Here is a 20,432-nt window from a genome sequence, read left to right as displayed (position 1 = left end):
TTCATAAAGAGGAGAACTTCCTCGCTCCCCAGCATCTGCCTGCTGACTGGGACAAGTTCGCCTCATGAAGGGATACAGTCTACAAATGTTCACAAGGCTGGAAACAAGGGGTGTCTTCAATGGCCACAGTGGGACCAATGGGATGCATCTCCACCAGAAGTTCACTGAGAATCATTTAGAAGTCTGAGTTACTTTCCTGTTAAGCAGCATGGCAGAGTGCTGCAATGCACTTAACTGAGTAGCAATAACTGTTCTATCATTTTTTAGTGATGCTTCATTTTCTTGTGACACTTCGCCTTTCTCCTCCAGAGGCTAGAATAATTCTGCTGGAGATCACTTAAATTTGGACTTGTTTGGGTCTTCCATGAATCAGTATTGCTTCCTCTGAATGTTCTGATTCCATAATCACCTTGCTTTGAGCAGAAAGCCAGACTAGTTCACCTCACTTCCTGAAGCCCCTGTCAAACCTGAGTTTTCAGATGATCCTATTAACACTTCTTGCACAGATATGTATGGTGTTCTTGTCTGATTCTCCAGAATCATCGCATTCCCTTGCATCAAGCAGAGAGCCACCTGCCTTTAGCAATTCTGATATTGTCTGTTGAGACTTTCCGTGGCGGAGGAACCTGTTGCAGTCTTGTATTTGTTCAAACATGCCTTTTATCTCTATATTTTGCTCTCTGTTCTCTCACACAAACTTCAGCCTATCATCTCTGCTCCCTTTTGAGGTCTGTTTCATTGCTGTCTGTACTGTCTCACTCTGTGATCTTGCAGGGCCGGTTTATTTTTCTTCACTGTTACCTACCTCTGGATTTTGTTCTCCCTCTTTCCTGTGTACTAAAGTGACCGTTCTTCAGTTCTGCTTCTTCTGTCACTATCTGAACCCACGCAGTTCTGCATTTTAATAAGAATCAGTTGTTTCAGAGGCAGAGATCAGACCCACAGCCCAGCAGCAAGGCCACTTTCAAAACTACAGCGTGCCATCCACCCCCCTCACACAACACGCAAACCTCACATTACAGCAAAGCAAAATGCCAGATGCACTCACACAACTTCATTCACTCCTTCCCGGATTTCACCTCTCCAAATGAACAAAAGTAGCCCTCATGAGCTGGAGGAAGACAACTGATTCTCATTAGGCTCACATTAATGGGAATCCTAGGCTTATTTAACAATACACCTGTATCAATAGAGGTATTACTGCAGTGCCTTAACAGTGATGGGCAGCATCAGGCTTTGGCACAAGAGAAGTTCCATGAGTTTTAGAAACACTACCTTGAAATTTAGGGCTGTGACTTCTTTCAAATCCTAACACCTAACTATTCTGTATAGACTGAAACAATGCATGTAATTACAATTCGATAACAAAAATGTTAGATATAAGGAGAATTAAATGAAAATGAAATTTGGAATAGGTTAGAAGCATTCAGCTTAAAAAAATGTAAAAATAGGCCAGCAAAAACATTTTTATGAGAAGCTGAGACTGACAGGCACGGCAGGAGGGAATAGGATAGAAAAGTAACCTGTTTGTTTCTTACAGTTTACATTGAACTTCAGTGACTCATAACAAAGGATGCATTTACATCTACTTGAACAAAACCGTGGTTTGACTTGGTTTTAAGTGTTTAGAAAATAAGTACTTACTGTCACATTTTCCTTTGCAATTAAGTGACTGTTCCATCACCACTAGATATGCACCCAACTTTTATACGTACAAAAACATCTCTGCTGATTTAAGAGATACCACTGATCAGAGCACCTGCAGCAACTGACTATTTCAGTGCTCTTTCAAACTCCATAAAATACCAGAGTAGAAGCATAAGAAGGAAAGAGTTCTGCTTTTTTTGGGCTGGCCAAGTAATCTTACTTGCTTACTACTTGCTACCTAACCTTAACAGTGAGTACGGTTCATTACTTTCAACCAGAATTTTAAAAAGGATTTGAATATAAAAGCAGGGTGAACTGATGTCTAGAATATGGGAATGTGACACATACAAGAAGTTTCATGAATTCAGCTGTGTAGAAGTTTATGATCAGAGTTCTTAAACTTGGTGTGCATAAAAAGTTAAGAGGCTGTTAACAGTGTTCAGAATACAGACTAAGATCAGTTCAGAGCTCTATAAAAATTCTGCTTATCTACATCTTTCCCTGAGTATAAAATATATATATATATCTTGGAACCTCTTAGTCCCATGTTTTGAAAGGAACTTGAGATCTTTTCACAGCCCCCCCCCCCCCCTTCCCCCCGTAGAAAGCACGGGGAGCTGGGATAATGTCCAGCAGCTGTCAGTCACTGGAAGAGCTGGCTCCAGCTGTGGTGGTGCCTTTGCCTTTCTGGTGTAAGCTAGAACACGTCTGTGCAGAGCTAGCTCTCCTACTCTATGTAACATGGTTCATATCAGTGTAATGCAGTTCATATCAGTGAAACAAACTTTACTTGATCCTGAACAAAAATAAACTCTTTGATGGTATAGCTGCATCTACACTAGGGTTCTACTAGGACAGTAGTTAGATGTGATTTTATTTTTAGTGTTCCTAGCCTACATAAGTATGTTAGCAAGACTTAAATATAGACCTAGCCTTCATTTTTCTTCATTAGAGCTCTAGCAGAATGCCTAAAATGCAAACCGCATCATAGAAATTAAGTGCAGAATATGGGCTGCAGGAACAGCATACGCTTATTATTTTTATAAGGTATAAAATTGCTTTATTAGTATTATTGTAATATACAGTATGTAGAAGAGAAAAAAGCAGAATTATCTAAATCATATAAACTCAATGCCTCATAAAAGACTAAAATATTATAGCCAGTAAAAATGAATGTTGTATAGCTACTGTGAATTTTAAAAGATCAAATTTTGTAATGTAACCCAATTGTCTATGCCAAACTTGAAATGGAAATGGGGAAAAATACTAGGGGTGGGGGGAGGTAATAGTTTTGCACACGTAATAAGACTAGAAGAATTTTGGCTTTTTTGCAAAGTTAAGAATTTAATTTTGATAGATCATCTATTGTCAACAATTGTAAACCAAAATTTTTTGCCTTTTTTTTTTTTTAGAACATTGCCAGAAAGTCATTTTCTCCCCATCCAAAGGCAACTTCTGCATCCTAATTTTAAAACAATAACCACCCAGCAAAGGGCATTTCCTAGGAAGTAATGACTGGCTGGGACGAATTGATGGCCCGAGGCACTGCTGAGGGCCATTAACCCTGGCCAGTTATTAATCGCTGGGAAATGCCCTGCACCAAGGTTGTTACTGCTATTTTAAGAACAGATTTGGGGGTGTGGGGAAATGGACATCTTAGCGTACAGATTTTTTTTTAATACATGATGCAATTTCCTTTCTTGCTGTTTATGGAGGGCATTTCTAGAAAGAATGACTGCTCTGTCTGACACGCAGCCAGATTTCACAGATCATTTTGCAGCACTTAATTGTGTGCACAGTAGATTACAAACCCAAAAAAGCAGTTGGGGATTTAAAAAGTCTTTCTGTTCTCTCTAAATAATAGTCTGTATTGAAAAATAAAAGGATGTTAGAACCTTAATAAGATGAATAAAAATATACAACTATTCATGTAACAGTCAGTGGAATTACATTCTAGAAATTTTCTTTAATCACAGTATCTTTATGTTTAGTGCATCTCCTTCATTGAGACTCTTGATTAATAACCACTCACGTCTCTCTTCAAAAGAGGAATTTTTAGCAATGGCAATGCCCAAAAAATAGCCTGAACCAGCTTCATCAGATGCTGGCCATTAAGGAGTTTGTCTTTTCCAATAATCATGAAGATTGGGTCATTTTCTAGGAGATAGCTGGTGAAGTATTTCAGAAACTGCTTTAATTTTCTCCTAGTTCTTACCCTAGGGCTAAAGTTTTAAAGATGAGCTCATAGTCCTCACAAAATTGTGAAAATTGTTCTTTTCTTGCAGAGATCAATAACTCACTCTCCAGATCTAAAGGATATTCTTAGCATACGTACAAATAGTTCTCCGCCTTACTGTGCTACTTACTATTTGTCAAACCGTAGCCGTGAAAGTAAAACAAACAAAATAATTCATGGTTTTATAACACACATAGTAAGAAAATACAGTTCTGCATTAAACTAATTTGAGAGGTTTCTCAACAAAGTGGTCTTTTCCAAGTGCACAACATAAAGGATCTTCTCACATTTCTTCTCAAGGTCCTAATATTTCACCACAAACATGTACATTTGAATCACTGATTGTAAGAATCTCACTGAATTTACTGTGGGGTCACACTTTCAGTTACAAATTGCAGTTTCCTGAAGAAGATAAGAGCCTTCTTGAAATAAAATTCACTCAAGTTGGTGGTAGGAATGTGTTTCCAGTCTTTGCCAGGTTAATAACCATATTCTTAAAAACAAAACAAAACACAATAAAAAGGAGATGAATATTGTGGCAGCTGGGACCAACTGATCGGACACATACTGCATGATCAGTTGAACACAGATGAACAGACATTGTTTCTGGGTAAATTTTTAGCAGACTTGCTTGAGTTTGTATACATGGGATTGCTGATGGCAACCATAGCCTTCTCTAAATAATTTTTTCCAGTAGGTTGTTCCTCAGCCCATATACACCTTTGATATGAGCAGTGCCCTGTGAGAGGAAGTCCCACAGCCATGCGGACTTGTGGAGAAGCATCTCCTGCCACTTTCTTCCACCTCTCCCTTCTGGTTCCAATCCGGCTGCACTCTTGCTGAGACTAATAAATCTGAACCGTACAGTCTAGTCAAAATGTAGAAGTAAAATGAACGAGTACTATGGCCTAGTGAAGTTTTTTTTTCTTTGCTCTTTCTTCCTTTCCTATAAATTCTGTTTGATATGCTTTAATTCAATGTTATCGAGCATTAAGCTGATATTTTCATAGTGCTCTCTGCTACAACTTTAGTATAGCTAGCTCAGAATCAATCACTGTATATATAAATTTAGTACTGTTTTCTCCTACGTGCATCACTACATTTGTCTTCATTTAATTTTATCTGGCAGTTCATTGGCCAGTCACTCAGAAGTGTAAGATCCTTTGCAATGCCCTTATAGTTCAGCTCTCATTTGTCTGCCTACAAGACTTACCATTACCAGCAAAGTTTACATTTTTCAAATTCTCTCTCTTTTCCAGTTTCTCAATAACCATTTTAAATAGCACAGAACACAACACAGATCCCCAGAGAACTTTACTGTAACTCTCTATTCAGTGTGAAAATTAAGTATTTATTCCTTAACATTGTTTCCTGTCTTTAACTAGTTGTTTATTCATGTGTGTATCTTCCCTCTAATCTTACAGCAATTTTCTTTTAAATCTTTCAGTGAGGGACCCTATCACATGCTTTTGGAAACTAAAGCTGCCTTCATCAGCTGAGTCTCTTTCGATGTTCTCAAATCACATTTTTTGAGGTATGGCTTACTGCAAAAGCTCCTCCTCCCCTTCCCTTTTTTCCTTTTTAGTAATTCTGTTCTTTAGAAGAGAACTTACTAATTTGCACGCAAGGATAGAAAACATAAGGTTTGCAGATCTCTCCTGGAAAAGAAGTGTTAGCTGACCACCTGCCAGTTTTCCACTACTTTTCAAGCCCCAAGCAAATGTGCTATAGCTAACATTATTGTCAAAAGCAGAAGTAAATGCTAATAATAGACAAAAATTTTCCTTTTCTATTTCATTTCTTCACTATCACCTAAGCATCATGAAGTTAAAGTCCACAGAATCATATTTTGCAGCTCAGTCCCATCTCTATTAATATTTTGTTCATATGAGGTTTGAGAATTTGTTATGAAGTGTGGAAGAGCCTTTCCCAGAAAGCATCCTTCCTTGTAAGAAAATGTGGTTTCAAAGGCCCAATACGTCAACATTCCTGTTGCTAGCTTCTGTTCTTGTTCACATATTTTTGCAAATAGAAACTGCTATGCCTACAGAAAAGGACCTCTGGTGTAAACCCACTGGGTAAATTGAAGTTCTCGATGAATTCCTCCTTAGACTGCAGAGAGGAAAACATGTTCTGCAAGTTCATGAGGACCCGAACGGGTGTCAGGAGAAATGAGGACACCCTCAAGAGCTAGGAGAGTGAGAACTCCCAAGGAACATGCAGAGGTGTATTTTTCAGCTCTTCTTTAGAGCAGCTCTTTTCTCCCCCTTTTCTAGGTTGCATCCTTCTGTACTATTTTTCACCTTCCCTTTTCCTGATGGTGAAGGATGAAGAGAAAAAGGGAAGGCAGTTGTATGCTCCATGCGCTGAGGCCTCTTCTCATCTACCCATCACAGCAGTCACAGGACACCAAGAAGTCTTGGCCATTCTTGCACTCCACACTAGCTAGGGACAAGTGATTTAGTCCCTGGACAAGGTAGCTAGAATGAGCACTTTAATGCAACCCCGTCCTCCCTTTTCAGCTAGGATTTCCTCTGATGTTAAGGGACTAGGCCTGCTGCCAGATTTCTGTAGTGAAAGGGATTTTTTCCATATGGTGAATTTAACAACTGCTGTGTGGGTTTTTTCACCTCCTACTAAGCATCCATGATGGTTGGCTTTGGGAAATTTAAGCTGCAGCAATAACAACTTCTGGAGTTTTTAGTGTGATTTGTAGGTCTGAAACTGATATCAGAGAATTCAGGTAGCTGCTCTGCACTGCTGGGCAGTTCCATGATAAGCAGTGGGCTTGCTTCTGGGCAGCATGGCTTGTGTCTCCTACACTCTGTCCTTTCTAGTTGATGTACAAGGGTCTTTTTTTGGCATTTACACATGGCATTTACAGTCCTCATTCAGGTCTACAGCACATGGTTACTGCTGGCACAAGGTGAGGTCCACATGGGAACAACCCCACCTGATTGTTTTCTTCTGAGTTTGTAGATGTTGCGTCTTCCACAGTTAAGCTTGCCAAGGTGTCTGTGGCTTTTCAAGTGGATGCATACATATATGCATCCACTGGAGTATAAAATATGGTTTCCCTGTGAGGAAAGCTAAATCTATCTATACTAGCCCAAGAAAGAACAGGTATGTATGGAGAATAGCCAACTAATGATTTGATCTTCATTTATTTCAAACATGGCTCCTGAAAACATGGAGAAGAAGGCTCTGCTTTTCACTTTCCCTAACTACAGAAATTACAAATGTTATTCTAAATTCCAAATAAAAATGTTAAAAAAATTAATACTGTACATAATCCAAATCGGTCATAGTGACTGCTATCTCAAAATGTAAATAGTGTGTACACTACACAACATCCCACAGACCTCTGAACAGTCACCAAAAGTAAGTCATAATAATGCCTGCAAAAAATACTCAAATTATTCCTAATACGCCTAGTGAGAAAGACAAGTTCTACCTATTCTTACAGTAAAACAGTGATGTCTATTACTCCTCTATATCTCGAAAAAAAAAAAAATTCCAACCTATATCCCTTTCAGATTTCAAAGAACTATAGCGAAGATTTTTTCAAAAAAATTGGTCATTTCCTCCCAGGAACCAGATTTTAGAAGGTCTACTGTTTGTGCAGGCAGAGAGGGTGAAGGTTTACAAAAAATACAAATGTCTTCCAGTGCACTAGATGCCTTGTTTCATATCTCCATGGATAGGTACAAAGTATAATGTAATATAATATTACTAAGAACTCCAGGAGATTTTTATCTTTTTTTAGAGAATGCTACAAATAAGTCGGTTATCAGCCTGGAATCTAATGATCTGCTCTTCTCACTCACACTCTGGCATGGCTATTCCTGACAGGTGTTCCTAGGACATTCTGAACAAAACTGTTGAACAAAAATGTATCTTTAACAGTTTCAGCCTTGAGAAGCTGCTCTCTGCTGACTAACTGTCAGAAGGACTGTCAGCAACATTCCGCATACAGCAGAACAAACATTAGGAAGACAAGATTTTTCATCTTGGTTTTGGAGTCCTAGAGTACTTACTGTTTCTAGCAGAAGAGGTTTCTCAGTTCAACACGTCATGACACCACTATCTGAATTACAGAATCAGTGTCACAGCTGACAATCTGGTATCCGATACAAATTCCTTAGAATCATACAGCAGCTCAAACTCATTCATGTTCAGAAGGGAGACCAAAAGTTTACTTTTCGGACTTCAGTATACAAATACAGCAATACTGGAAAATATGCAGTGTGGTATCTTCCAAGATCCCACTTCTTTATTTTATGAATTTCTCAGACATTTTATGGTTTGCAATGGACTTCTGCCAGTCCTATAGTGAATGACATTTCTCATGAAGTCTATTTTTCTTCTTTAAGTGTTATTTCAAAGGCCTTTATCTGTAAGCGCTGTAACCTTCCCTGCATGTGCTCAGATACAAACAATTTACGTATTGAAAATTTTCAAATGAATTTGCTAACATTTTGGTACCAATTATGGTTTTGGGATGGTGCTGAAAGACTACCTGGCAGTTGTGCCCACCACCATCTTACCAAACCCTCAGTTTCACAGTATTTGGTAGATTAGCGTTTTACCACTTTCAGACATTGGTCTCCTCAAGCTTCTTCTCCCCAGTGCAAATGCTGAAGAGGCTCCAGGGTGATATGAAACCGTAAAATCTTTGACTAGCTACAAGGTATTGTAAATACACAGACCTGCTTATGGGAGTGGAAGAATAGACATCTGTGTAAGTAGCTGATTAACCAACTCAAACGAGCAGGCTTAGCTACGATAAGCAAAAGTTTTGGACAAGGGCCAGTTTGTAGGCTTTTTCTGAAGAAAAAATTCTACCAGCAATATAGCCGATTCCTCTGCAGTCACTGAAGATGATTCTCCAGACTTCCAATTCCACTGTGCATACAGCTCCTTGTTTTACTGGCACATCAAATTTATTGCCATTACCAATATTCACAGTTCCCAGCACAGAAAACAACTACACTGTAACTGACGTCAAATACCTGAGTATTAAACATCAGCAATAATTTCTCTTGCAAGGTTCTATGTTTTCTTTTCAACTTTCTTAGCCACTTTCTATTGATTATTATAGTTTGTAGACTTGCATAAATAACAGTGATTTTTTTTCCTTCAAATTTTTTGTTTCTGATCCTAACACTGGGTGAATTCTACTTGCTCAAATTCATATTTCCTAAGTATACACTTTCTTGAATGTAAGATAAAATACCATTTTGTTCGGAAAGTACACCATTTCACTATTTAGTCAGGTAGCTCCTTAATAAACAGAATATGAAAGCCAGACGTATTGTGGCATCAGTGTTAGATCTTTTGTCCCTCTATCTAAAGCACTTCAAATATCATACATCCAAGCAAACAAATGCTCATGGAGCATTCACGCAACGGCTACTTTGGGAAAAAAAATTACTCATTCTTGCCCTTTCCCAAATCCTACTCCTGAGCAGAATATCCCTCTGTCTAGTTTGGGTCAGCTGTTCCTGCTGTGTAACTCCAAGGTCATGTCTCAATTGTTTGCTGTAGGGCAAAGGGAGAAAACAGGAAGGCCCTGACTGCTCAGCATGAGTTGAAGCACTTGTGGGTTACCAACACTGTTTCAGTCACAAATCTACAACACAGCACCATACAAGCTGCTGTGAAGAAAGTTAGTTCCATGCCAACCAGGCCCAGTATACCACCGAAACAGAGTCTTCACCAGCAAGGGAGAAAGGACAGGTCTGCTGTGGGCTGTTCTGCTTGAGTCTTTGGAAACTCTCACATGGCCATTTCAAACCACTCAAAGTAGATCTTAGGAGAAGTCTTCCTCATGCTCATTATGAGATTGAGTTAATATTTGTATTACATGGTGACAGATTTTACTGGTCTTGCCTCAAGTAATCCCCCTACAGCAGGGAGTAGTGAGAGCAGACCACTGCACTACTTGTGGTTGCAGAGAACATTTCTCTCAAACAATCAGAAAATTTTGGTTGTCAGTATTTTTCCTTAACTTTTTTTCTTGAGCTTCAGATTAATATACCATGTGACAAATAAATTGCTATCTTTTAGGGGAGAGATGCAAAATTTACCAATAAGAGGACAGCTTTCACGTAATTCAGAAGGGATTTTTTCATACTACATTTAGGACTGTGAAGTTAAAAACATAATTGTCCTGTGTTTTCTCAGTGCCAAGTTCTCAGTCCCTAGCACTAAAAAAACCCCCCAAAAATAGTCAATTTTATTCTGATTATTAATTGCACAGAATGATAAATCCTATGGTATCAGATAATCTACGTGGTTATAAGAGAGAATAATAGAAATATTTCATTCACACATTAAGAAAATTTAGTTAAGCATGTAAGGAATGTTCTTGGATATAACAAAGGCAGGCCAGTAGAAGTAAACACACAATATCTGGGAAAGATAAAAGAAAGAGATGACAAACAGAAACAAACCTATTTCCTTCTCACTTTCACAGCTCTCTCTGACTGAAAGGATGTTTCCTGGGCATGCAGGAGAGCAGTGGACACTGTTTTTCACACTACCTCCTTTGAAAATTTATAAACAATGATGAATAAAACCATATGTTTTAAGTGGTATCAACCAAGTTGCTAAAGTGAAACCTTACTGAGTGGACTGAAGTATCAGAAGGAAAATAATCCCATTTTTAACTGCAAATCTTAAACAGAGAAGCATCTAATTTATTATAAAGTATACATACTTCTTGGGCCTGCACTGTGAATAACGCCTAATTTCTTAGTTTTTGTTGTTGCTGTTAGTGTTTTTCGGAAAAACACAACACAATAGCAATAGTGATGTTAAACTAACTGTAGGAAATAAAAAAAAAAGTAAAGTTGAAACAGCAAAGATTTTGATGATACTTCACAAAAAAAGCCTACAAAGTCCAGATCATTTTTCCTTCTTTCTCCTCTGCTTTGACCCTTGAAATATTTAATTTACTCCCCAGTAGTACGGATGTAAGTTTCTGCTGGGGGCAGCTTTTGCCCAGGTCCACTCAAATTGGATTCAGGGTCAAAGAAGAGAAGACTGGGAAACGCTGCAGCCAGAGGGAACTGCAAGCAGGAATCAGGCCGCACGCTAATGGGGAGCAGACAGCGTGCTTGTGCAAGGGGGGTGCTAGTTCCTGATCTACAGTGGCAAGAAGTCACAGCTACATGATATTACCCATTGAGCTCTGCCAGGTGCTTCTCTTTTGCAAAACCCCTTGCAAATTTTACTTTAAATCCTAGGCTTTATCAGGGGAATTTAGCTGCCTCTTTTACATTACTGAGTGCTTCTTCCTAAAGGCATGTGATAAGATGCTGTTGTGGCATTGGCTTCCAATGAATACCATAGAATCATAGAATTAGCTAGGTTGGAAAAGACCTACAAGATCATCCAGTCCAACCATCCACCTATCACCAATAACCCCACTAAACCACATCTCTCAACGCTATATCTAAATGTTTCTTGAACACCTCTAGGGACACAGTGACTTAACCACCTCCCTGGGCAGCCCATTCCAGCATCTGACCACTCTTTCAGAAAAGTAGAATTTCCTAATGTCCAGCCTAAATCTCCCCTGGCGCAACTTGAGACCATAAGGAACTATGTGAAGTAACTATTTTGCTTATATTTTTCTAATTTGTAAAGGAAATATGACTTCAAGTTGCTTGTATTACATAGCAGAAGTCATTATGTAACAATTTTGATTTGGTTTTAATATTTGCTGTAGCAAGGTAAGTTTCTTCAATTACTTGTGTCTTCATCTGTTGCTTAGCTTTTATCTGAGTAGAAAGTGTTATTCTTTGTTAATTAAGCTCATCCAGACAGAAACTTCTTTTGGTTTTAATAAAAAAATAAAAAAAAAAATAAATAAATAAAAAACCAAATCACATCAAGTTTTAAAAGCCTTTCTAGAGGAGAGAACAGGATTTGGGAAAAAAAACCAAAAGAATTTCTGCAAGCTCTAATTATTCGGAGTATTTCAAAATAAGCACCAAGAGATTTCTACTCAGCAAACAAAAATCTGTTTAAAGTTAGCGACAAATTTACCATTGCAGTTATGACAGTTCTTAGTTGAGTTCATTGGCACATTTTAACAATCCCCATGAGCAAAGGCAAGGTGCAGTGCTGGGCGCTGCATCTCCTGCCCATGCTGCACTCCGGAACCCACAGCAGCAGCCACAGCCAGCAGGAGCTGAATGCACATTCTCAAGAGATCCCACATACAAAGGAATGATCAGAAGATGTCCACCCTGGAAAATACAGAAGAGTGGGACTTCTTCATCCCACATGCAGAGCTAGGTCTCATAAAATTAGGATTTTCCTTTTGAAATGGTTCCTAGTGCTTTCACTCACAAAAGAGAACAGTTTAGTCTAAAGCACAAAATTCTGTGAGAGATTTTTGGTGAAGACTGCAATAGGAGACCATTCCCGCAGCAGTCTGCCTACCTGTGATAACCAGGACTTACACAAAAGATGTAGTCAGAGAATTACAACGTCATCCTTAGGCTCACACTTTCACTATTATGAAGCCTAGCTGCAGTAAATAAAGTGATGTGAACCTGAGCAAAGAAACACACGGTCCATGTATAATGAAGTAGGGCGTTATACATGCAGCACTTCTACTGTCAATAAAATGTGCTTAAGCACTCGTATTTCAGCTTCAGGATGAAGAGAAAAATCTGACTGCCTTCATGCTATTATGTACTCAGGAATGTTCTCCTATTTTGTTCATAGCTGAACCATAGACGTAATAACTTCAAGACTGAAGATACCCAGGCTATGGGATTTCAAGCTCTACACATTTGAGATGATGATTGAGGTGAATTTTACTTTCCATCTTGCCGTTCTTATTCAGTAAAACAGGAGCTGAAAACCACTTATGCCAGCTAGCTGGAGTCATTGCTCATAACTTTCATTATTACCTTCTAGACAGATAGCTAAGAAGGCTCTAAAAAACCTCTCTCCATGTAGCAAAGTTAACTTTAAGTCAGTGTTGCTTCTTTTCTGCTAAAGCAGGCGATTACTTATCTTTCACATTTGGATTAAGAATGAAGAGAACAAAGACTGCTTTTATAATCAAATTCAATTCACAATGAGAATGAACACTATAGGTTTCACCTTTAAATATTATCTTAAATACAAACTTATTCACAGAAGCACTGATAAACATCCCTACTGGGATCAGCTCTTTCCTTATTGTTTATTTGAACATAAACATCAGCCTAACTTAAAATGATTGTTCTCTGTTTGTGTAAAAAATATTTCACAGCATTTGCTGTCATAAAAATTATTTGGATGAGATTTTCTGTTTTTTTTTTAAAAAATCATCAGTAAAGAAATTGGCATTCTATTTACTAAACATTAAATAGATGACATTTTACAGATCTACAAACAGGAGTTTTTAAATATACTTCATGATTGAGTGGTACTTACTTGGTTTGGGAAGTCACCCTTCAGCTCAGTAATACTTCTACACCAATATGCCGCTGTTTTCTCACTGATCAGTTCAATGTTTAGAAAAGAGCCTTGGCCTGGGCCATAGACAGGCCCCGAAGTAACTCCACGCACAATCCTTGGAGAAACATTCGTCACAATATCCTGGAAAACAGAGAGGCCTGTTGAGAAGTCAGAATCACAGGTCCAGTCTTTAGCAAACCTGTACGCCAGACTTCACATACAAAGTGATATGAATAAAAGAGTTCAAAATCAAAAAATAAAAACAGAAGTAGTTCAAATTAAGATCAATGCTGCAAACTACAATATTTCCAAAGGTAAACATGAGGTTAGCAAACAATTTTGAAATAGACAGTAAACACACAAATTGTTGACTTGTTTAGTCATCTTAATTAAGCTACAATGTCACCATTTCTATATTTACAAAGGACTGTAAATTCTGATATTATTTAAAGAGAAACATAGATGGTAAAACGTTCATTTTGCCAATTTCCAATTAAAAATAATTTTGAGTAAAGGTCATTTATTTACAAATGTACTGGAATTATTTAAGTACCCCTCCTCACCATCTTGTCATTTTTAGTGAGATAACATGAACCTCCATTAGTATATAGCAATTAAGGTCAATTTACATATTTTAATTAAGAATCATCCCATATAAAACAATTAGGGTAATAGGCATACTAACTGGATTTCATAACATTTGGACGTTTTTCCAACTAGATAGACAGGAAACCTTAATTAGCATTAATTAGCACTGATCTGCATATGTTTGATAAGGCATACCCTTGCCACAAAAGATTATTTATTCCTAAATCTGCCAAATGCTACAGTTACAGAGGATAAAGGGACTTTTCTTCACACTGTATGTAAATTTGGGATAATCTTCATTTGTTTATAAAGTTGAATTACTTATTATACAGTAAATATGCACTAATATTTTATAGTGATAGTTAATTATATGTCCATTTACATATGTAGAAATGATTCAAAGTAATCTCCCCAGTTCATCTATTTTCAGGCCTAATAACAAATCTGGAACTTGGACATCGCCATAATTCCTAATTCTCCCATTAAAATATTTTCCCTTAATCACAAAAGCTTCACCTCCCTCTCAACAGTTAAGCTACTTTTTAAGAAAAAAAATAATAATCTGGAACGTTTTTGGAATTGATGCAAACCCAAAACTAACTGCAAAGTATACTCCCCTCATTCCCAAAACAGTTTACACAAATTGCAGCTTATGGAGAAGAACCATTTATATCAGTTTACTCTGCATTTGCCTCTTTTTTCACTCCCTTTAAACAGACCCCGAGGAAATTACCGTTTAATTCCATCCCAGAAAGCTGTTCCTACATATAGGCCAGTGCTATCGCATCATCCAGCATGGCAGAACAAGTGAAGCCAATGACCAGACTCTTGCAAGCACAGCATATGCTAATTTCCAGCAACGGGGTGTTACTCTGACCATGCTTCAAGTCGCCAGGAGCTTCATTCTCCCACACTCTGGATGAGTCAGAAGCTTTGCAACCAAGGAAGCTCTAAGTCCGTGTCACCAGCCCATCCTCTGGGTCAGTGAATGGGGCACGATTCCTACCCTGTGCCTGACTCGTGGCTGTGTGTGCCAGGCAATGCTTGGAGCCGCCTATGGTACTGGTTGTTGTCCTAATGTGTGCATGTTTTGTTCCTCTCCCACTCTCCCTCATTTTACTAAAGGTAAGAATTCAAAGATTGACATATTACAGCTTTGAAAAAACTCTTGTGGGACAGTCACAAAGCCTCATTCTGCTTCCGTGCGAAAACACTCTGAAGTTCCTGCATCTGTTTTGGGTCTCCAGGCAATCTCTTCTAAGAACAGAGACCCTTGTTGAGATCTTGCAACTGTTGCTGAATCCCCATGGCTTCAGCTTGCTCCTTCCTGCAGTCATCGCCAACATCTGAGGGTCAATTTATATCTGCAGGACCCCATGAAGCTGAATCAGGTAATGCACAGACTTTACAAACCATCTCAAAAGCAGCCACCCTTCACTTTAACGACCACAAGAGATGCACAGAGCCACATGAAACAGTAAACACGTACACGCTTTTTTGCCTACATTTCTTTACTCTCTTGAATTTTCTTTGAGATTCTGAGAGATTCCCTTTGGTGCTCAGAGCCCTTTCCCTGCTGTCCCCTGCCAGCTCACAGCTGCTCTTTCAATCAGCAACTCCCACTGCCTCCCTGCCGCCTCATTCTCACAGGACCCCTCCACTGTGCCCTGCACCACTTTGTTATCTTTCCTGACCAAGCTGCTTCTGCTTCCAAAAATCCTTCCTGGCTTTGAAATCCAAACATTACCACCTGGCTCTTTTGTCTTCGTTCCTCCTGAGAGGAATGGGCTGTCCTTATTCAAGATCTCATTACTCACTTGCCTCTCTTAGCTCAAAGTGAGCAGGATGGAGAGAGTTTGTAATGACTGACACGCTGGCACCTCTCCTGGCTCTCGTTAGCACATGACAGCCCCAGACACAAGGAGACTCACAGTTCAAGGAAACAAAATGGAGTTTATAACTTATGTGATGATTCAAGGAATCTGTCTATGTACATAAAGAATGAAATCACACAAGTGACAGAAAATTGTCTCTTTGATATAAGTGTGAAATACCCATACAAAACTTGCCTTACTGTTGTCTTCAGTCTCCCGCCACAGCTATGAGAGCTAAGCGGGGAGATAATCAGGCAAGGCATCTAACCAAGTTTATTTTACTCAGGCCATGTTAGATGAACAATCCTGGTGGTTGGCCAATTATTAGGGTTTGTCCCCAAAACAGCAAGCAAGGCAGCTGCAGAAACCACAGTGCTCCAGCGCACCAGGGTTTGGACAAGGAATTTTTGGCTGTTCTGTTTGAATTCTGATTTTTCTCTGTTTGTAGAAATGGTGTGGACAAATGCCGGTGCTCATCATTACTCTTCTGAAACTTGAGGAAAAAGCAGAAATTTTCCCCAGTTATGCACACAACTCTTTTACTCTTGATATGTATAAAGAAGCTACCACGGAACAGATGCAAGAAACCCGAGAAGAAACACTTCAGCATATGAACCTAAAAACTTCTTTGACTTTAAGAAGAGCTGGCTGCTACAGAGATGACCCAACTGATATATTGGTCTGGTTCCAGGATGCAGGTAACAATATACGTCTGCATATAGAAATAGCAGAATGTCTCCAAACTCCAAAATGAAGGAAATACTTCTTACCTACCCACGAGAACAGAAGCAATAAGCTATCTGTTGGAAACGTAGCACAAAGCTTTCATGTACCATGGAGTCTGAGGATAAAAAACTCTTAATGAAGAGCTACCAAGGGAGAATAAATCTTATATCTGACCACACAAAAAAAAAATGAAGCTACAGGAAACAAAAGAAAAAAAAAGACTAAAAAATTCATTGGTATTGGCAAAAGTAAACAGACCAGTCTATAGAAAATTCATTCATTCCCTGGGGAAATGTTGCAAATTAATGTAGATTTCAGGATTAGGAAAATTGTATTCCACACTAGATTCCAGCAAAACAACTTAGTGTTGGAAAGTTAATACAAACCAGGAGAAACAGTGAGAACAAATGGAATCAAGGGCCAACTGTGACTCATGGATATTTCAGTTACTGAATTTTTTCTTTTGCTTCAAAAGTTGACTGTCCTCTCCAGTAGGACACACTAACAACTATATCAATTCCTCAAATATTTCTAGCTCAGGAGATCAGCAAAACAGTTGTGTTAAACAGATAAAAGTGCCAATATCCTGCTGATTTTGAGTCCCCTTTTCTGCTTGAGAACAATTTTCCTATTCTCATTACTTCAGACTGTTAATTTGCATTATATATATATTTTTTATTGTTGGTTAATTAAAACACTAATAATGATCTGAGGCATTGATCAGGCACCATTTGCCTTAATAATCCACGAACTCTGCAGTCATATCCTTGAATTCCAAACTATTTAAGTCTTACAGACTGTGAGTTTTGAGACAGGATCTTTAGGATAAACCCCAAACACTCACCTATTTTCCATAAGCTATATTCAAATGAAGATGCAAATCAAGATAGCAGTCCATGCCTTACTATTCACTCTAAAACTTGTTTTATTTCACATTTTGTCCATATTTATAGTTAATGATTGCCACAGATTTTTGTATTGACAAGACATAACCATGCTTTTTAAGCATGGAGAGACCTCTATGTTTGGGCAACAATGACATTCTGAGTTTTAAGGGACTCAGTGAGGTGTTGGGCACAGTGTTAGTTCATGCTATATGCACATTCACTGTGTGTTTCTGCTAAAGTGATCAGTAGAGAAATAATTCACATTGTGAATATTAACACTGGCATCTGCAGGCGTGAAAGTTAATGATCCACAGAAATGAATCAAGCCATTCACTCCTCTCTCAGAGTTATTGTTTTAGGGGAATCAAAAAGACAGCTCTTCATTAGCAGGGTTCACACTTCTATTTCATAGTCATCCCTGATAGAAATTAAAAATAAAAAAGTTTGGAGAAGAATGTTGTTTGAAGAGATGAGTTACTGTAGAATATAAAATAAAAACAGTCTCCCAAAAGGTATACCACAGCATCATGCTGACACAATTAACGTAGATACATTAAGCAAATACAAGAACCAAAAGTGTAAAGCTATGTTGTTTTTCATATCCAAGCTCTAATATGTTTCCATTAATTTGCAGATCTTGAAGCATTCTTTTCCATCCATTTTTCCCAAAATATCATAGCTAGTTGTATTTTAATAAACTCTTGATATTATAAAGTAGCTTTAGGGAGCACATGTATTTGTGACACAGAAAGAAAACTAGAAATGGCACCTTAAATTAATATATTAACCAGTTGTGCAAATATTCGGTCCTGAAGTACACATGGTCTGCAGTGCAAAGATCCTCAGTACAACAAAGGTTCCTGGTAAGATCTGGAGATTTTATAAATGACTGAATGATACTACAGCAAGCGTTAACTTGTTTTTTTCACCCTGGAAGGCTTCTGAGTCACAGAAGAATTTGCCTCACAGTGTTGGCCTTCAAAGTCAATGAAAGTCATGAAATAGTTCAACTTAATTTTTTTTCATCTTTAACTTATTAAAGCGGATAGGACTTAGTGACCTTTGCCAATTTCTTTACATTAATATGAGAAAAAAGATTTAATACGAGTAGATTACTACTTTTTACAAAGTTAATTTGACCTTTCTTTCTTCCAGTGAGCAAGGACATTATACTTGCCAAGTGGAATATCTGTCTGTACAGTCCTGGGACTGCAACTCACTTAATGTCAATGTCAACAAGGATGCAGCCACACTGTCCTCATCACGAAGAGGAGATCTGAATAAATACTCTGTTCAGAAAATTGTAGCTTAATACAGCATACTTAAGGTTAGTAGACAGTTACTGGAATGTGGAAAAAAAGCCTATGTGTAAATTTCTGCTTTGTTTTATTCAATACATCACCTTCATTGTTCTAACAACAAAATGCATTATATGAAAAATGCAGGTATTTAAGCAAATTCTAGTGGACTCCTTTTCCCCACATAATCAAAGAGCTACTGAAAGAGCTGCAAAGATTTCAAAACACAGGATAAGTGAAACATTTTTAAAGATCACTTGCTAAATGCTCTTATCAACCCCTCAACATCAGTTATAGTTTTCCCTATAGTTTTCAGTAATTACAGTAGAACTCGTGTACGATTTCACCAACGTAAAAATAAAGAGGAGAAGGAGAGGTGCCCTTTTCTGCCTAATATCACAGTCGTTACAGCATTCTGGAAATCTGGCTCACTATCGTTTGCACACCCTCACAGATATGAATGGCATCACAGACTTATGTCCTCATAATTCCCTGCCAACTCTCATTCAAGGTCTTGTGATGATTTGCCTCTTCTGTGACTCAGCTGCCTAGCCAGACTGTGTCTAGTATCACCCCTTCTGGAGTTTTAACTATCTACAAAAGGCAAGTGAAACCTGAAGCAACAATACTACTTCACACAGCACTGTTCCTACATATCCTTTATGAGTTGTTCTTCGCTTTCTCTCCTACATCAGAGCTGTGAGGCACATGGGATTTCCATAGGGTTCCTTTTCTGAGGCTCAGATTAGGGACTTGCTCACTTGAATTTCTCCATAGCTCAGAATTTTTCCAGCTGAGCTAGTCTGCTCATTTTAGCAGAAAGCTAAATCCACTGCAAGCACCTCCATAAACAAATTCCATCCATTCTATCAGGTACAACCATGCAGATTAATGGAGCTCATTAAATTCAACAAAGACCTAACCTGATCCTGCTGGATTTTTACGATGTATTGCCAGACTGGTTCATGGAGCAGGACAGGTAAATTCATTTATGACTTCTGCCGAAGGAAGCTAGATGTGGCAGATGGCACCTTGCTGTGCATAAACCATCGCGCTGTTTTGTTTTCCAGGTTATGTTGCACACAGTGTCACCTGTTGATTTTCTAATATTTGTATGAAGTATTTTGATTTACTTTGGACATGGAATTAAGTAGAAGTTATGCTTTCCATACATGTAAAAAACCTCAGCAAAGTTGCTTCCTCACTCTCTCCTCCTCTTCCCTTCAGTGAATACTTTAAAAAAAAAAAAAAAAAAAAAAAAAGGAAACTACCTTAACAAAAAAATTTATCTCAGAACATCCCACCATGCAGAAACTGCTCTAATCTCTCCACTGCCAGCTATAAGAAATTTAGTGCTATACAGATGCCTCCTTTTTTTCATCACATTTGTGAGAGAAGTCTAGACTTAGCCTGCTCTTTCCTCTTTATTGCTTTGTTTCTCTTCATGATAGATATGATAGAACTATGTAAAATAATTATTTTTCAATTTCTTCAGTGAAAATAAGAACTGTATTAAAAATCTATTATTTCCTCAGCCTTCCACAATCATTTACATCGGCAATTTAAAGCATGAGAGTGCTGATCTCTCCACTAATACAGAAAAGATCTTGAAAAAGATCTGTACTGTTATTTAGCAATTACACTTCTTCATATTTTACTTATAAGATCGATACGCTATAGAGGGAAAAGAATACTCTAACATATTCCTATC

General features: G+C 38.2%; 1 protein-coding gene across 11 annotated transcripts in view; it reads right to left on the bottom strand.

Annotated features, from left to right (window-relative positions):
• Positions 1-20,432, bottom strand: part of DPYD (dihydropyrimidine dehydrogenase) — a 333,346-nt gene that overhangs the window by 114,402 nt on the left and 198,512 nt on the right. For all 11 annotated transcript variants that reach the window (XM_021404735.1, XM_021404734.1, XM_021404738.1 and 8 more), the window contains one exon: positions 13,325-13,489. In XM_021404735.1, the coding sequence (XP_021260410.1) occupies positions 13,325-13,489 (165 nt within the window). The remainder of the gene's footprint in view (positions 1-13,324; positions 13,490-20,432) is intronic.

This window comes from Numida meleagris, chromosome 7 (assembly GCF_002078875.1).
Source record: "Numida meleagris isolate 19003 breed g44 Domestic line chromosome 7, NumMel1.0, whole genome shotgun sequence".
Taxonomy (NCBI): Eukaryota; Metazoa; Chordata; class Aves; order Galliformes; family Numididae; genus Numida; species Numida meleagris.
The sequence above is the reverse complement of the archived record's forward strand: the minus strand, read 5'-3'. Positions and strand labels throughout refer to the sequence as shown.